This window comes from Bombus pascuorum, chromosome 11 (assembly GCF_905332965.1).
Source record: "Bombus pascuorum chromosome 11, iyBomPasc1.1, whole genome shotgun sequence".
Lineage (NCBI taxonomy): Eukaryota > Metazoa > Arthropoda > Insecta > Hymenoptera > Apidae > Bombus > Bombus pascuorum.
Genome location: NC_083498.1, coordinates 6,281,445 through 6,299,431, shown reverse-complemented (window position 1 = coordinate 6,299,431; position 17,987 = coordinate 6,281,445). Strand labels below are relative to the sequence as shown.

The following is a 17,987-nucleotide window of genomic DNA, read 5'->3' as shown; positions in this document are numbered from 1 at the left end:
TACTGACAAAGTTTGACTGTTAAACATTGGGACATCCTATACAGGGCATGGAATATACGTATGCACCGCAAGATCCTCGAGAACTATACTTCACCAACGGGTTCGTGCATACACAGAACCGTCTCAATAATACCGAAAATATCATTGACATCCACCGGAAATTGATTCAAATACGCCGTTGCATGGTTCAACGACAACTCCACGTACCGCCATTCAATGTTTCTCTTTCAGCATTTACATATTTAGAGACCTCGAGAAAGATCATCGATTTTTATATCGATTCGACAAAATGCATTTTCCCCCGTATTCGAAGATAAAATATGACATATGGTAAATGTGATTTCCTCTTATCCCGAGGTAACTGATTTTCGTGAAACGCGTACGATGTATTTGCTTAGCAATACAAATTTTTCGCTGTGTGACAATTTTAATTGAATTGATTGCGGAGGTTCGTTCGAGTGGAGCACGTGACCCAGGACGAAATCGAGCGGCTGCCAATTGGCAAGCAGATTGCCAACAGAAAAAGATGAAGAGGCTGGATCGGCAGTGCGTTTGTTCGTGTTACGATCTCCGGTTGGACCTTTTCCCGCAAAATCTTCAAAATTCACGGCTTATTCCACAAATTCGTCTTTAGTTTGTCTTGAAAACCAAACGAATCCATCATGTGCGATCATTGCGCGTAAGTTTCGAAATTAATCGAAAAATGATTGTAAACCTACTAGGGTGATTTCATAAGTAATGTCGGCTCTTATCTTGCATTCTGAATTTCTATGAATGACAGAATTTCTTTAGAACCATTTAATGCGTAAAAACTAAAAAGTTCAGCTGCCTCTTTTCGTCCTACAGAAAAGTTACGAGCCAGAAGGGGTACGCAGGACAAGTGACGTGCAAATGCGACCAGTTAGTATATATATACCTTTCCAAGATTCTTCGATTATTGAAAAGTTCCGTGTTGCAATAAACTTTCGTATGTTACGTTCACAGCGGTGAGAAGAAGAACGGCGAGGCGAAGGAAAAGGATTTCGGTGGATGTTGCTCGAAGAAGTACGATGTCTATATTTTCTATTAATATCCTTAATAGTTTTTAAAATGTAGCTATTACTAGAATGCGAGTGTTTATGGGAAATTTAGAGATGTAGAAACGTACGGAATATAAATAATACGAATATATATCTCGCGTGTACTATATTTCAAAAGTAACACAACTCAAACGAGCTTTTCAACAAAAACGAAAATTTATTTGGAAGCTTATAAAAAATTACTTTTTGTTGGATCATTGTTTTTACTTAACAATGATCCAACATTATTTTCATAATTTTCATAGTTTTTGAAATTTCCCTCTGATATTATGGTTTTGGTGTTTTTCTAGCACAGGGTTGAATTATGTTGAATCGTAACATTTTTGAAATATACACTTTTGTAGTATAAAATATCAAACGAAAGAAACCTCTATTCAGGTCCCATTTTCTAAAATTATTATTATTCCATTATTATTTCCATATTCTCCACAAGAATTTGCATAAACATCCGCAGTCTGTTAGTATTTTATACGCTCAGGAGCCACGTTGATTAACTTCATAAATTGAAACGCACAGAAAGATGACAATTACAAACATTATCTTGCAAAATATGGCTTGAAATTTCCAATTATTTGTATCACTTACATTATTGAAAACAAGTCCTTTGATTAAATCGTTAAAACGTTGAATATTAATTATGTACCTGATTACTAAAACTAAGGTCTTCGTGTACAACGAAATTGATTAGTTCGGCTATCGAAAGTCTCGTTTAATAATCGTTATTGCAGCCATTAGTATTTTCAACATTTTATCGTACTTTCGATATTATATGAATACTTCCTGTATGGCCGCCAGCATGAGAAAATTAAAGATGAAGGAACAAAAAAAAAAAAAAAAAAAAAGAAAAAAGATAAGATCTAGAATCTTAAGAATGAAATAGGTTAAAAAACAGAATGAAGTTTGGGGCAGCAGAGCGGTGGTTTAATCGGACACTTAAGTCGTGCGTTTAATCGAATTACCCGACTGAATGTGCAGAGAGAAAAAGACAATCGGCGGATGTTGCGGAGCTAAATGCTGCGCGGGACCGCAGGAGGAAGGAGGGTGTTGTACCGGAGGTATATCGCCACCGCCGAAGGAGAAATTATGCTGTGGCCAAGAAAACTAACCGAGTTTTCTTCCTAAGGAAGCCTTTAAGAAAGAGCTGGCTTCAGAGAGGAAGAGCCAACCGGTAAACATTATAAGCGTTAAGCGACGGGCTCGGCGGCCATATAGGTACACGGTAATAGTTCCAAAGGGAATCATTGAATTTACGCGACGAACCATCGTAAATTTTTTCCATCCGGATACACGAACCGACAGAAAGTACTTCACGTAACAAACTATAAATATACTTTCGCAATTCGAAAATGTCGGGTAAGCGAAACCGTAGGATAAAAAATAAAAAAAAAAAAAAAAAAAACAACGGGGGAGGTTTATTGCGAATTTATTGGAATTAGGACATCTTTTGACTGTAAGAATTCTACCATTCCTAGGGAAATAAGATGCAAATTCATGTCGTTTTTCAGAGCGAGAGAGGCAGCCGGTGGGTGTTGCATGTCCGGCTGTTGCAAAGATAAAGCGAAGCAGAAGGAACCGGAAGCTCCCTCGAAATGTTGCGCAGATCGTAAATGATATCTCTCTATAGATAAATAAAAAAATTCTGAGTCTCTATACCGATCAATGTAATATCACTTCTTCAACAATAAACGATGCTTTGATATATGTATTTACGATTATGTGTATCTCAGTTACTATCGAAAGTTAACCTTATACGCATGAGTAGACTGGGGATTTTTATGCATGTGTGGAAAATTGGAAAAGTATCTAAAGTGGAGTGATATATATGTATATATCTCCACTATATCACTTCCACTTTTACACATTTAGATATATATATATATATATATATATATATATATATATATATATATATATTATATTCTATAGTTATAAATTCTATAGTTATAGTTCTATAGTTAATAAAAATATGAATTTGTACAAACATACGCAGTCTACTAATATCGAAATTATCCGGCAGCACGTGTCATTGAGATTTTAGGGAACCTCCAAATTCTTCGAGTATAATGTGTGACCACTGCAGGTATACTTTTTTTCTTTTATAAACTATATGGGCGATTTGGTAGAGGAGCGATGCGATCATTTTATTTGATTCATTTCATTATTATTCATGCCCTCGGACTTTTGGGTGACTTCCAGTTATCCGTTACGTTAAACTTAGAATTAATTTTTAATAAACGTTTCGAAATTGACGATTTGTACGACGTGTCATTCTCTTGGAAAATCGTAAATCGTTTTTAAACTTTCAGAACTTTCAAACCGCTGCTGGAAGGAGCGGATACCACGACATATTATGAAAGGGACAGACCAACTATCAGCAGCGTGACACCACCAAGAAATAGCGTGATGCCACCAAGAATGGCACCTCGATTGTGAGATTACTTCTCCTTACAATTGGAGGGTTCCTAACAAAAGTGATCCTTGATCTAATTTTTATTATAGAATGTGGATACTTATACGTTCGTGAAAAATTGAAATATTCAAAGATGTACAGGATGAACATAATACGGAAGAATATATAAAATATCCAAAACGAAGTATTCACAATGTTCAAACTATAAAGCAAACCGCTATTTAGATCCTACCCTTTTAATTGTTCGAACACACAAAGAAACGCACGGGAATTTTCATTCTCACGATAACTCGGGTCATGGATCATTTTTCATGACACGGATTCCGCATGTTGTTCTTCTCGTTTCTTTCTACTATAACGTATTATAATTTACATAAAAAAATCCACGACTTTGACAAGGGTCGTTTTCGTCATAAGCGCGCCAATTCTTCCCAAGCTTCCTCGTAAAACGAATTTTACGTAGAATTTTTCCATACTGGGCGACATTTCCACGTGGAAAAACTGGTTCCTAGATAATAGAAACATTCGCTATTTACGATAGGCCGTCCGATGTCACCAGCAGAAGTTGCTGTTCATGGAGGCGGACCTGCTGCGATGGAGTGTGTTGCAACCGCGTTGGAAACTGCTGCGTCCCTGAATCGGAAACTCGGTATCGACCGGTTGAAAAACCTGTGCCCACTTATGGCTACGATTATGGCCAGCCGGCGATAGCGAGTTATCCCGTCGGAACGCCCGGTAAGTGCCGTAACATTTGCAACAAATTCACCGTTAATGTCCGTCTCTCTGGCCGAAATTCGGAGGAATCGTCGGCCAAAATCGTGTTCCTAATTGAGCATTTCGTCGTTTTCGGAGACGACCTTCTAGAGGGATAGTTCGCAGGTGGACCCAAGGGGAAATTAGTTTTTCCCTTACGTTCACGCCATCATTTTGCGAAGGATTTGGTTTTATAAGGATCAAAGACTTAGTATCAAAAATTGTCTGCAATTCTCAGACTCGGTTTCTTGGAGAAGAAACGAAGTTTCTAGGTCGCCGGTCTGCCACTTCAAACATACATCTTCGTTCCCATCCCTTTTTACAATTAAAATCAACTGTGGAATCTCTCAGCCGGAGTCGAAAGTTTTCTCAGCTTCTTTTGTATTCCTATGAAGAAAGCTCGAGGCTGTTTAAGTTGCCCACGGAACGTCGTAGCGATAACATCGGAGCACCGGAAAGGGAGGAATTAATTCGCGCGCTATGCAACTCCGATAGGCTCGTCGACGGCGATGCCAAGATGTTAATTCAAACGGGCTTTTGAACAAGCTGTTCGCGAGTTAGCCACCAGGATAATGGAGTTACGCGAATCATCACGAGGTCCGAGCCAATTCGACAAAAGCTTGAAGGACCCGGAATCGATTTACGCAGAGTATCGAACCGGCCGAGTTAACCGGAACCTCGTCGAATCGCTAATCGATTAATCTCGGTCCGCCTTTTTCATCGTATTAACCAAATCGTATCAGTGACGATGGCGATCGATGAGTGAGAAAAGAATTCTTTGAATTATACGTAGTAGTTGTATATATGTAGAGTGAAAGTGGAAATTCGTACGAATAACGAGTGACACCTGTTCATAAGGGCACTTACAGAAGAATGGGATAAAACCTGACACACCACTAGAAAATGATCAATCCTTGTCTGGGACGTTGGACTGTAGAGAATTTATATGCTCAACGCCGTAATAGAAAATGTGCCGTCAAAATAAATAAACAAGTAAAATAGCCGCGGTTAAAATAGTCAATGGTAAAAGACTCGATAGATAGTTCCAATTAAAATAATCAAAGTTAATGAATTCGATATACACGTAGATAGCCAGATTTGTGGCGCAACGATATATAAATAAACAATCTATTCCCATGTATGACAGATATCCTCTATACGCTATATTATACTATAATACATTGAGTAAAAGCCAATCTGAAATCCAACATTCCTACGATAGTCTAAACAATTTTTCTTATCAGGCGCCATGATGCCAGACAGAGTGCCGTGCCCTACGCGTAAGGAGAAGCTACCTATGTGTTTCGGAGGCGACTGCCAAGATTCCGAATGCACAGGCCAACCGGACGTAAACGAGTCGACACCGAGGCAATCGGAGCGATAAGGAATTAGCCTCGACTGAGAATCTTGATTAAACAAGCATGACCCCGTTCATCGACGAGACAAAACCTCCAAAATGACAAGTGACGTCGTTAAATTCAAACAAAAAGTTCCCAACAACGATTATTATTTCTTTGTGAAACGCGAAACTTCCTCTTTGGCTCCCTACTTCGCATGTATACTTTGAGGGGCGAAATAAAATTTCCCTAGGGATAAAATAAAATAAATTGATTCCGTTCTCTATTGTTTCGTGAGCATAAAGTTAAACGATTATTGCAAGGTAAAAAGCAATTGTTTCGTGGAAGTTAAAGAACAAAGGATGTATTAGAAGGAATGAATAATTATATTTGTAGTAGCTGTTAACTTCGCTGCGGGCTGAATTATTCTATGACCTCTTGTTCGAACGTTTTCCGTTTGTTCAACGTTCCAACTCCTTCCATTTAGGGGTATTTTAACATTTCTTTTCATCAATTTGCTAATTGAAAAATGAATTCACGAGTAAAAGATTTACGATCATTTGTTTTCTATGATCAAGAAACGTTATCACGTTAAGTTTACATTTCATAATTCTAAAATATAACACTTTAAAGTCTGGTATCTTCGGAAACAATCTATGTCCGTATGATTACTCGAAAGAGTAATTACAAAAAGAAATTCACCCTCTGAATTTCGCTGTAGATGTTGATATTGATAAATCTCTTTTTAGAATGAATTGTTTTATGAGTTTTTAAATGCGGGGTGAATCAAAAAGGTCGCTGATTATCAGAATCCTTGGCCTCGTCTTCCTATTTCATGCTTGATTTCTTGCTGAATATAACGCAAAAAAGTTACATGAATCGATCACACGACAATATCTTGGAGATATTTTTGAATACAACGTTCGTGCTTAATAATCTCGTAAATTGGATATCTTCGGAACCGAAAAAATCGTGCCAGCATATTTGACATTTCACCATTTGCATGAAAATTTTCTATACGTATTCATATATTTTCATGATTAACTACATCTAAACTGTTCACAGATCAAACTGATTCTAACTCCACTTTTGGAAATCTTTTATATTTTAACGCCAAGGCATCGATGCTTATCTTGTATAATTTTTCTGACTTTCTTTACATTTTGTTTCACCGAGTTAACCGATTTGGCAAATAAGCGGCTTATTTGTACCAACGTTACTTGGATCAAATAAATCACTTTAGCTGGCATTCTGGCTGCAGAGAGTTAAAAATATATTAACGTTGACCATATTGTTAAGCAGGATCTGCGAAACGGTCGTGACAAAGGATCTGATGAAACGCTAACAAGGAAACGTTTCGTTTTCGATATCCCTCGACGCGCTCCATAAATTTTTTCGTCTGGGATCTTCTAACGAGGCAAATAGCTGCGTAAAGGATAACGATGACGTAAAATGATAGTAATAGCTGTCGTAAAGCAGTAGGCGCTTCATAATTGTATAGCGAACATGAACATGGGTTAACTGAGCAACTGATCCGTCTTGCCTATACTTTTTTCTTGGCCTTTCGTCTACATATATAAAACCAAAGAGAAACTAACATTTGTGTGCGTCCATCGACGTGTGTGCATACTTAATAAAGCTAGGCTTAAATATAATGTAACAATTATAGCGAATTATATGCAGGCTAATTAAATAAGTGATACACGTATTTTAGTCCTATGTTTCCTTTGGTCTTTATATAAAATAAAACGACTGAAAAGAATTTGTCACGTGTTTTTCTTTAACGAAGCTAGAATTAAACGTAATAAACCCAAACGTGGGTTAACTGAACAAACGATTCACCTTTCTTACAGCTTTCATTTCTTGGTTCATACATGAAATAAAAAAGAAAACCGACAAACCAAAAACGAAAAATTTCGTTCCGCCACAATCTTTCGCGTGTTTTTCCCTAACGAAGCTGAAATTAAATGTAATAAACGCGAACGTAGGTTAACCAAGCAAATGATTCACCTTTCTTATAGCCATCCTTCCTTGCCCTCTATATAAAGTAAAGTTAAAGTAAACTGAAAGTTTTTGCTCGGCTTTGCAAGTCGACGTGTGTTCATTTTTAACGAAGCTAGAATTAATCATCAAGCGATGTCACCTTCCTCATTCGGCGAGATTCACTCAAAGCTATGCCCCAATTCATCCGCCGTCCATTCATCAAAGCACAAGACCCTCTTATCGACTCCAAAATAAGTGGAAACTGGGCCAAAGTACCGACTGGCGACCGTATAGCAACTCGCAAGACGTATTTCCTGCAAACAAGACGTCATACGTGCCGCATTTTCGCCAGATCTTTCAACCTTCTTCTATATTCCGATGCATCGCCCACTTTCGCCTCGTAGTCGGGAATCCGGAATCATCGCATTTGATTTTCTAATTTGCTAGTCGGGGAAACACGCGTCACGTTGGGTCGTTGTGGAGCTCGAGGAAGACCGCAAGACCGGCATTCCCGGCGAAATACCCGCTATCTCTGCCAGACATACTTAAAGCTTTCGCTCTTGATTCCCGCCACAGACTGTCGCGACAGCTTCAATTTGCCTCGAAGCTTCATGCTTTATGCAATCACTGCTATGCTCCTCCGTATATTGAAACAATTCTCCCTTGAAATCGAGAAAAATCCATTGACCATCCTGGACTCGCCGAATCCGGAATTTTAAATATCGTTGCTAGATCGAATGATAAGAGCGTGTGTGAAGCGGATGCGTGCAGTTGCGAACGGTGCACAACGATTGTGCACAGTGGCTGGACGTAGGTAGAAGTGCGTGAGCATCGGAAGGGCGTCGCGGCGAGGGTGCCGTTGAATGCGGAGCGCACGCGCTACGGGAACAGAGGTTTGGGGCCACGCGGCGGCACCAGTCCGCTCCTCTCAAACCGCGAAACACGTCCCGGCGCCCTCGAGGACGAGAATCGCGAGTGGCCAGCTCTCTCTTTCTTTCCCTCTCCCTCTCTGTCTCTATGTTTCTCCATTGATTCTTTTACATTTTTTTTTCTTATTACAATTAACCGTGAAAGTATACCTGTGAAGAGGAGTTGCTGTATCGCGCGTTCATCCGTATCTCCGGAAGTTGTCTCTCGGTATCATGATCCTCTATCACTCGTACGAGCCCCCCCGACAAAGACGATGGCAACGAAAGGATCACGACGACGAGCACGACGATCCTGACGTTCCGTTCGTCGACGAGATTCAGCGAAGCGTAGGGCCACCGTAAGTGCATGTCGTACGGAGGAAGACAACCCTGAGTCACCGGAACCGCCGTGTGCCACAGTTACACGGTAATTAACGCGTCTTCGAAGTGCTAATATCTATACACATGTCTTCGTGTTTCGTTCGACGTGCCGGTTCAGTGTTCCCCTCGAAAAGGAGAAGAAACTTTCGAAAGATCGTGAATACCGTGACACTCGTTTCTGTTGAAGCACAATAGATACCTTTGTTCCAGAGGAAGTTGCAAGTAGGAAGACTTACCGGAGAAGTGTTTCTGGAAGGAAGCTATCAGGTTTGCAACTTCTCCGATACGAAGTGAGCAACCTTCAGGGTTAATTAGTCATCCAACGGATCGACCTTTTCGTTACGAGCCCGTTGTGAGTCAATGTTAGTGTCACTTCGTTAATTGCAAACAAATAGACCGTTATCAACATCGTCTCGCAAATTGCATACAACGATCTATTGGAATCGTAGTTAGTCGGCTTGTCGAGACGTAAATTTACTCTTCTGGTAGATTGGTGGAAATTAGCCCGCGCGCGTGCAAGTTTCGAGTCGACGAGGGTACGTTACTCGGGGACACGACCGCGGCTGTTCATTAAGTATTAATCGTTAACGAGTCACCGGCGGCTGGCTGTTCGTTAGCTACTTATACTTCGGTCTTTGAAGGAATTAAAGTTTCTGTCGGTGTTCAACGGTGTCTGATAGCTGTCCCCAGCGATTTTAACGAGAACTCGAGACTCGTTTTACACAGGGACACGTATCTTGTATTCCGGTCGATCTATCGGTAAACGGCGATCGAACCTCGATTAATTAAAAGTTTTCCACTTGCCCGCGAAATTCCGTTGTTTTCTCGTTATACGAGGCGTTCCGTTTGCGAAGAGGGTCGGAGGATTTGTTCAGAGGCGAAGCCAATAAATGGATCGAAGATTCTTCCGGTGGAGTTTCTATCGAAGAGGTAAACGCCGATCGAATTGAACATAGATCTGGTATAAGTTGATGAAACGAATCGTTCGGAAATTCGGGGAGGAGTGGGGGGAGGGAGAGAGGGAGAAGGAGGAAACTCTTGCTAGCCATCCAATTAACCCGCCTACGATGCGTTCGAAAGAAACTAAAAGAAGGAAAAAACAGATCAATTCGAAACCGACCGGTATCGCCGCTTGCCGTCAAAATAGCTAAACTTCGTTAACGAGAAACTCTGTTTCCTCGATTCCCAAGCCGGGACCTGGGCTTTGTGGAACGACCGCCCGGAGAATCAGCTTTCTTAAGCTTGAAAAGGGTAAACGTCGCCGCCATCCTTTCGTGGGATCCTATTTACCCGAAGGAATCCCCGGTACGCGGCTAAAATTGCCTCTCCCCGAGCTTTACGTCAATTATCTTTCAAAGATTGCCGGTGTGGAACGACGCGTAGAACCGTTGCTCGTGCGAGTCGCGCGCGCGACCGATCGAGATCCGACACAAACGCGCGCACTCTGAATTTTTCAGCTGAATCTTGTCGACGGATAATCCGGACATTTCCTTCCGTCCCTCGTTCGTTTCCGTTCGAAACAACTCCCTGGCGCGCCTTTATATCGAGAACGCATTCTTATTCCCGCCCCCACCCTCCATGAAAGAGAACCGTCCTTTTCACCTTCCTTCCTCTGCTCGTCGTTTCGTTGTTCGTCCGATCGAACACGCACGTTCCATAATATTCGACGTTTGTTAAAGGGGGGACAAACGTTCGCGACGCATCGTTCAACGATCCGGTCGGCAAGAGGATAGGAAAACGCACGAGACGCTGAACAAGGAAAATATCGAGGGAGAAGCACGAAACTGTTTCGAACGTGGAGGCATTGATTGGCTACGATCGATATCACGGAAGAGAAAGAAGCTTCGTTATCTTCGTGGTGAAGCTCTTTCCGCTTGTCTCTCTAAGGAACGATCCCTACGGGACTTATACGGGTTTATACATGGTGTATTTAATCGCAGAATCAAGACGCTGATTCAGTTTCTCGTTTATCGCGTTATTCTGGTGAATGATCGACCATGGGAGAAGAGTAAACCGGAACACGGATGTATGCAGCCGGTTTCACGTGTTAATTAAGGATCATCCATTTACGGTGACTGCAGTGTTAGCGTTTTCTCTGTGCTAAGTAAACTGTTCCAAATTGAACGTATCCACGGATGGGAGGACCGATTAGCCCGAACTGAATTATTTTCGGGTTTAATTGTGAGTCTCTTAATTGGACCCTACGGAACGATAAATCCGTGTGGCAGAAGTAACGGCTGCTGGCTACCACACGGAAGGCACTGTACGCTGAGCGAAGCTGTAAACGCGTGCGTGGGATTCTCAAGTCAGGTAAGAATATCTTTTTTTCTCAGCCGATTCTCTCCTTTACGCTCTCTCACTTTCAGTTTCCGATACTTTGCGATAACATTCATTCCACGTTCTCGTACGTCGCGGATCGTTGTCGTTGCGTGATTATCCTCGATTAGAGCTTCACGCGAATCGTTCAAGGGAGCCTTTGAATTATTCGCGTGCCGTTAACCCTTTGCGGCGCGACGACATTTTTCACCAACGACGGCTCGTTTCGCTTTGAACGAAAAGCGAAACCCTTGCCGATGAATTTCAATGAGAATTCGCACGCTATTCCACGCCATTGAAAAAGTAGAAAATCATACGGAGTTAAACTACGTAGATCACACTGTGTTGATTAGCGAAACACGATTTAACGCGACATGACGTGTTCTCTGTCCAATCGCGATGTATTATCTCCGGGCTAGATTATATTGGATAAACAACTTTATTTCTTTGCATAATTCTATCTCTATCGGTGGTCTTGGTTCTGTACTGCATTATGCAAAGGAGACAGAGCCTTTTATCCAGGAATTGGGGAACCGATAGGAAACGCGAAGCCTGTGAATCACGTGAGAGAGGAGAAGCTCGCCGCTCCAAAGAGAGGAATGCTATCTTTTACGCTTCATACCGACGAGTGCTCTTGAGGGTGACGTTCCAGATTTTTTGCGACGATAGCGTTGATAACGAAGCGATAGGGAAAATCGTTTTCGTAGTTCCATTAGCTTGGATCAGTCTAATATCGTGGGCGTAGCGCCAATCGGGTTAAGGAAATCTCGTGCACAAACGTTCGTTCAACAATAATTTTTCAACAGGATTTGCTGTAAATATTCACCACCGTTTCTAAATATTAGACTCGTAGCAAAATGTGAGATCAACCCGAGAAATAGTTGGGAATTATTGAAATTTTTTAAAATCCTTATCTTGCTTGAAATCTTATGAAAACATAGGTAAAGATTACGAAATCTTAAGATGCATAAAGAATTCATATATTCGATATTATAAAAATCTCATCTTTATCTATAGCACGTTAAAATTTCTTCTCATTTATATCCACTATTTTTCTGGATCATTATTTCATCTCGATGACAGTGTAATAAAATGGCGAAGAATTCGGAATTAATAATTTGAAGATTAATCACTTCTTTGTCGTCAAGGTTTCTACTATTTCTAGTACCACGCAAAGAAGATACATACTCTCAACTTTTTATAGGAAATAAATATTAATGATTTCGTGACAAATGACAACGTTCGATATGTGAAATTTTCAGCGTGCTGCCTTTCGTTGATCCTCTCTCGTGAAACATTCAGTTAATTAACTCTGGCAGTCGTATTATTAATCTTTCTATCGTATCTCTTCTTATTAAACTCTTGTTTATTAAACTTCTCCGAATGTCGTATCTGATGTGTACAAAATTTTCTCAAGGAGATATATTATATATTATTATTATATATTAGGAGATTGTGGCAACTAACACGTATAATTCTTAATTTACCGTGTTTCTTTCGCAAGTCTTGCAAATGTATTCCTTTAATACAATTTTGAATTTTTTAGCGACAATTTCAAAGCCAATTTTTATTATAAAATCGTATGAATATATCATATCAACTTTCCGAGTTTATAGAATCCTTTAGTTCGGTTTTTTTGTCCGATGCGATAGATCGCAACAGATACTTTCTTTTGTGCAGCGTATATTTATACATTTTTAATGCTAAATCATAATTATCACATCTCATATGAAGCCTAATGTCCTGATGCTTAAAAACGAGATTCTACTTGTATATTATATATACGCACTCATATAATGTAAATGTTGAAACAGTTCTGACAGAGCAAATGCGTCTGTAGAACCTGCAAATTCATAGCAAAATTTTCGGTAGTCTCTGGGAGGTGAAATTTTCTGGCTGGCAAAGAGCGAGATTAGCCGGTCCCAATGCCTCGTAGTGCCGGAGATCCCGAGTTTACAAGGTCCTGTGGCTCATTCGACGCCTGATAAAGCGTACTACATACACGCAGCTCGTCGCAGGGAGCAAACGCGCCACCGAGGGAGAACCGAAATTTGAGTCACCGTAGATTTATGTTATCCAGACGGCCGTTTTTCAAACTGTTAATAATCAAAATTGACGCGTTTCGCTCTTTTTTTTCATCCTCTATGGAGAAGATTCATATAGCTGTATGAGATATTCGCGATACGAAAATTCTTCATCAAATATGTCAATTCCATTCGTACGCCCATAAGACGCTTTTTACTTATTTTAACGTGTAGATTCACCCCCTGAAATATAGACATGCATTTATGGTTCACCCTATACTCTTCCCTTGCTTTCTCAGAGGAATATTTAAGAGAGTGTTTTTAATACATCGTAGCAATTTCGCTGGGAGCAACCAGATCGTAATGGCACTTTCAATTAACTACGCGTAATTGAGGATAATTGCTGTTAATAAACATGCCGGTGCGACTGCGTAACCAGTGTTCTTGGGTTACTTGGTTCACCACCCTTCTACTTCCTACGGGTGTCAAGAAACGATGAAATATGACGGCGCGGAATGGAGCGCTGATAAAAATCCTGACTTCTCGTCCAAATAATTCATCTCGTGTCAGGTGAATTAACGAGGATCATCTCGCGAATCCGACGACGAGTAGCGCCGTAATAATTTCAGCTCTCCGATCAGTTACCAGTTTGGCCTGACTGTCAATTAACGAAATCGTATGATTCATTCTGGTTTGCGCTCGCGAGATGGGAGAACGTTCACTTCCCAATGAGTCGGCTGATTTATCGTTCTAATCTTCCGTTTAATATTCCTAAGGATCCCGTTTCGAGAGTTTATTCCTCGGCTGCATTAGCATAAGACAGCGGGGGATAATTTGTGCGTGCAGCGTGAGAAACGCAAGACCGAAATTGAAAGCAGAGACAATTTTAAATTAACTTTGGAACCATCCTTGGAAACGATAAGCTCGAATACATCGTTCGCCGTGAAATTGGAAACGCGCGCCAACGAAATAAATCACGTATTCCCTCTTCGTTCTCTTTGTGTCGTTTCCCTGAAATTGCAGCTACAAACTTCCCGAAGTTAAAACTGCGGTTATATTTCCATATAATTCCCGAGCTTCTGTTAATCCGTGCAACTTCCGTTCCAAACAATTTTTCGAGCATCGTGAAAAATTACAGAGAAACAAAGTTCCGAATCGAGCGCACGGCGTGTCTGACACTAAACGGTACGATTTCCCTTATGCGGCTGTATTTGCAGAGACGACGGCATGGCTAGGCAAAGGAATGCGGGTCTGATTGATTATTTCTACTAGAGTTAATACAATTATGAAAATAAGTACGCGTTTTGGCCGGAAGTGTTACATATACAGTGTCGTACGAAAATATTCGAACACTAGTAGAGAATACTTTCATGAATATGTATTACACGAGATAATTTTGAAACAAATCTGAAAATGTATATACTTGCTGGTCTGATATGAAACGTGATAATTAACCTGGGTTATCAAGGAAACGCCTAATCGATCACAGTGTTGTACTTATCCAAAATTGAGATATGATGCGCATGTTATGGCCAACGAAGGCATTCGTGCGCTCATATACATTTTTTACACGTATATTCTACACAACATTTTGAAATCTCATAAGTACTGCATCACGAGTCATGATTATGGTATTTGTATTGATAAAATTCGAAACGAATTTGAAAATGTATATAGAAGTTACAAGATATCTATTGGAAACACATACTTTGAGATCAAATATTTCAATAGCTAATTATCCACCATATTAATGAAACTATCTTTAGAACTCGGTGTATGTTTAAGACTACTATTCATGCTGTATACTAATTTTCCATCAAGTATGTACATGTTCGCGATAAATGTCTTGTATCTTGTACGTACATTTTCAGATTGCTTTCAAATTTTACTATCATAATCGCGAACAGCCTTGTCTCGTTACGTCGTTACTCGTTAATCGTTAATCGTTACTAATTTCTTAATAAAGAAATTTCATAAAGTGCTGTGCGATGCACATAGTGCATTCACGCAAGAATTCTATGGTAAATGTTGGAATACTTTTGCAAGCTACAGTACTAATACGATCATATGGCAACGAATGACGGTGAGCTATAGAGAGCAGTATTTCCCTTGCCCCTGTACCACCCTATCTCTGTACTATACACGCTTTTTCACCGATCTCGCTCTTTCATCAAAGACTCTCCTATTTGGAGTAATAAAAAGCATCGAAAAGATATACAAATTCGACATTCAATCTGCCTCCGTTCCGTGAAACATCGCAAAATCAGGCTCGGGTAAAGTTGAATAAAATCCAGGTTTCACTGACTTTGCCTCGAGAGTTCTTTCAATAATCATCTCTGGAATAAGCGCCCTTTAAAATCGGGTCGCAGGAACGTGTTCAGATTTACGAACGATTCTCCGGTGCGGAACTTGAAATTCCTATCTCCACTGACACGAGGGGAACGGCAGCCACTTGTGCTTTTACTCCCTCGTTTTTCCTATCCTTCCTTTCACTGTTGTTTTGCTATCGAAGAAACAAGCAGAATGTATGGGAACTCGATAAAATGCACACGTGATAAACAGAAGACTACAGGGTGTCCCAATAACCATGTTATGATCGGCAAGAGGAGAGGAAGAAATTGGAAATATAGAATAGAATGTTTCCATATGATGGTTCGTTTTTAAGAAAGTCGCGTTTTAAAAAAGTGAAAGAGACGAACTTCATTCCTGACTGAATACGAGTGAACAAGTGGCAGGATGTTATTCGGTATGTGAAAATAAGTAAAAGATATAAAATAATATTTTCTTCCATCAGGGCCACGTTCTCACGAAAATGGAATGCATTTTCGACGAATTTTCGAATTCAACGTTCTCGAACATGGTTTAAAATAAAAAAAAAAATCGTGTTACAAATTTCACACGTATGATAACCTTTCGACTACGCATTGTTCAGTCCTGTTCAATCCGCAATTAGCCGAATTCGTGTGTACTCGATAAATTTCTAAACTCACAATACCTAATTATCTTGGAAAGCAAGTGTCGTGTGAAAACAACGCCATCTATATTATCTACATTTTCGATTTATTTTTTCAATTTATTTTTTCACCTTATCGATCCTATGTACTACGATTATCAGACACCCTGTATCCAACAACGTTACCAAACGTTGCGTTGGATCGATTCTGTTATTCCCTTTATCGGGAATCGTATTTCATTAGTCGAGAGAAAAACCAAGCGTGTTTCATTCACCAGTTTCCGAACAGTTGCAGCATGCGAGGATCGACTTTAAATCGTTCGCCTAAATCGAAACGGAAACGGAAGCTGGCCACCAGTACACCGACGAGAGAAAAGGCACTCGACGACGAACCGATGGCTGGCCACTGACACTGGATGACTTCCGGTTTACATGGAACGGCTGACCAATCAGCCGGCAATCTTTCAATTGGCACCGGCCGTAATTGAGCAGCTCGTAGATCCCTCGTTGTCCTCAACAGTTCCCTTAACAGCCAGTAATCGTTGATTCTTAGCCAGCTCTGTTACTATAACACGGATTCATCGTAATGAACGCGCAGTTTTAGCGCCGGTTCTTCTAACGCGTATCGCGGTACCATGAAATTTTATGCCGGTCGGATTACGCAGAGAACGTTGTAATATCTCCTCTTACATTGAAAAGACGCTTAAGCCAAGTTCTGTAGCGCATTGAAACTTTTCAAAGTACCATTTTCCATGGGTTAGACGTTCTAAGTATTCTTTAGTTGCGAGTTTGAAAATTCTCCTCCTCAGAGTTACATTATCGTACATTTTTACTAAACGCATTTTACTAAGCGCGTTTTTATGAAATATTTACGCGGACATTTCGACGAAAAGACACAAAGAACCGCGTCGTTACTAGCGATGGACTCAAGTACGTCGCAGATAGATTTTAACATTAGCCGACTACGTTAGAATGCTCTATTAATATTTTAAAAATTAAAAGAGAAAACAGAACAATACTTTCAAGTAGATTCGCGTTTAAACGCGAGAGATTCGAATTCCCTGTGAACACTTCGTAGAATCGAATAGATTTGAAACTGGATGAGCATCTTAGCGAAAATTCTCCATTCTGTTAAGATCATTTTACTTGGTTATGAGATCCATTAAAAAAATAATAAAATTTTGTTTATTACGTAGTTGTAAGTAGAAAGGATAAACTATTGTACAATTTATAGAATATATGTACAGTACTTTTCTGATTCTCATAACTCCATTAATATCTACATGTATTTCTAAGAATTTCGTTTTATTCTAATATCAAAGTACATACTTATACTGATTGCGAGGTTCAAAAACAGCTTGTGGATCTCGAATGTGTACTTTGCAATTTTAACGAATGAATGAACGATTAGGTACACGTCGTGAGTATTGTTCCAACCCTATGGAATGAACCTTCGATTTGTTTCAGATTTATAAATACATATGAAACTTAATCCCATCGCTACTCCTTTCACATGTTTTGAAAAGTGTTTCGCTGTATGTATTAACTGTATAGCGCACTGCAGGGAGAAAAATTCTGGTTCCAGTTTGCTCCACGTAAAATGTTTATGACGAATAATTCGACAATGTGAAAGCAAGAGGGTTCGCGTGGATCGTGTTCGCAGAACGGGCAGCTTTTAACATGAGCGGTGAAACAGGGCTTACACAAGCTGGCCCGTATCACGGAACAACGGGACAAAGTACACACGTTGGAAGCTTTGAGCGAAAACGGTTTCATAAGTCCATGTGTTTTATAAGTTTTCTCGGCTAAATTAATCTCGGGATTCCTTTCGATGTATCGTTCG

General features: G+C 40.1%; 2 protein-coding genes across 5 annotated transcripts in view; both read left to right on the top strand.

Annotated features, from left to right (window-relative positions):
• Positions 1 to 482: 482 nt before the first annotated feature.
• LOC132911912 (uncharacterized) lies at positions 483 to 2,784 on the top strand. Of its 2 annotated transcripts, none has more exons than XM_060968946.1 (4): positions 483 to 679; positions 847 to 900; positions 985 to 1,044; positions 2,055 to 2,481. In XM_060968946.1, the coding sequence occupies exons 1-4, from the start codon at positions 663 to 665 to the stop codon at positions 2,182 to 2,184; spliced, it is 261 nt and encodes an 86-aa protein (XP_060824929.1). In that variant the 5' UTR covers positions 483 to 662; the 3' UTR covers positions 2,185 to 2,481. The 2 variants fall into 2 exon arrangements, with proteins under 2 accessions (XP_060824929.1, XP_060824930.1); XM_060968947.1 differs by lacking the exon at positions 2,055 to 2,481 and adding an exon at positions 2,585 to 2,784 and having other exon boundaries at positions 509 to 679.
• Positions 2,785 to 10,849: 8,065 nt separating this feature from the next.
• Positions 10,850 to 17,987, top strand: part of LOC132912047 (dopamine receptor 2) — a 79,103-nt gene continuing 71,965 nt past the window's right edge. For all 3 annotated transcript variants that reach the window (XR_009659140.1, XM_060969155.1, XM_060969156.1), the window contains exon 1: positions 10,850 to 11,161. The gene's annotated coding sequence lies outside the window, so the exon portion shown is untranslated. The remainder of the gene's footprint in view (positions 11,162 to 17,987) is intronic.

Coding starts and splice junctions, on each gene's coding strand:
- LOC132911912 (XM_060968946.1), top strand. Junction 901..984: donor GTGACGTGCAAATGCGACCA/GTTAGTATATAT, acceptor TTACGTTCACAG/CGGTGAGAAGAAGAACGGCG. Junction 1,045..2,054: donor GGTGGATGTTGCTCGAAGAA/GTACGATGTCTA, acceptor CTGAATGTGCAG/AGAGAAAAAGACAATCGGCG.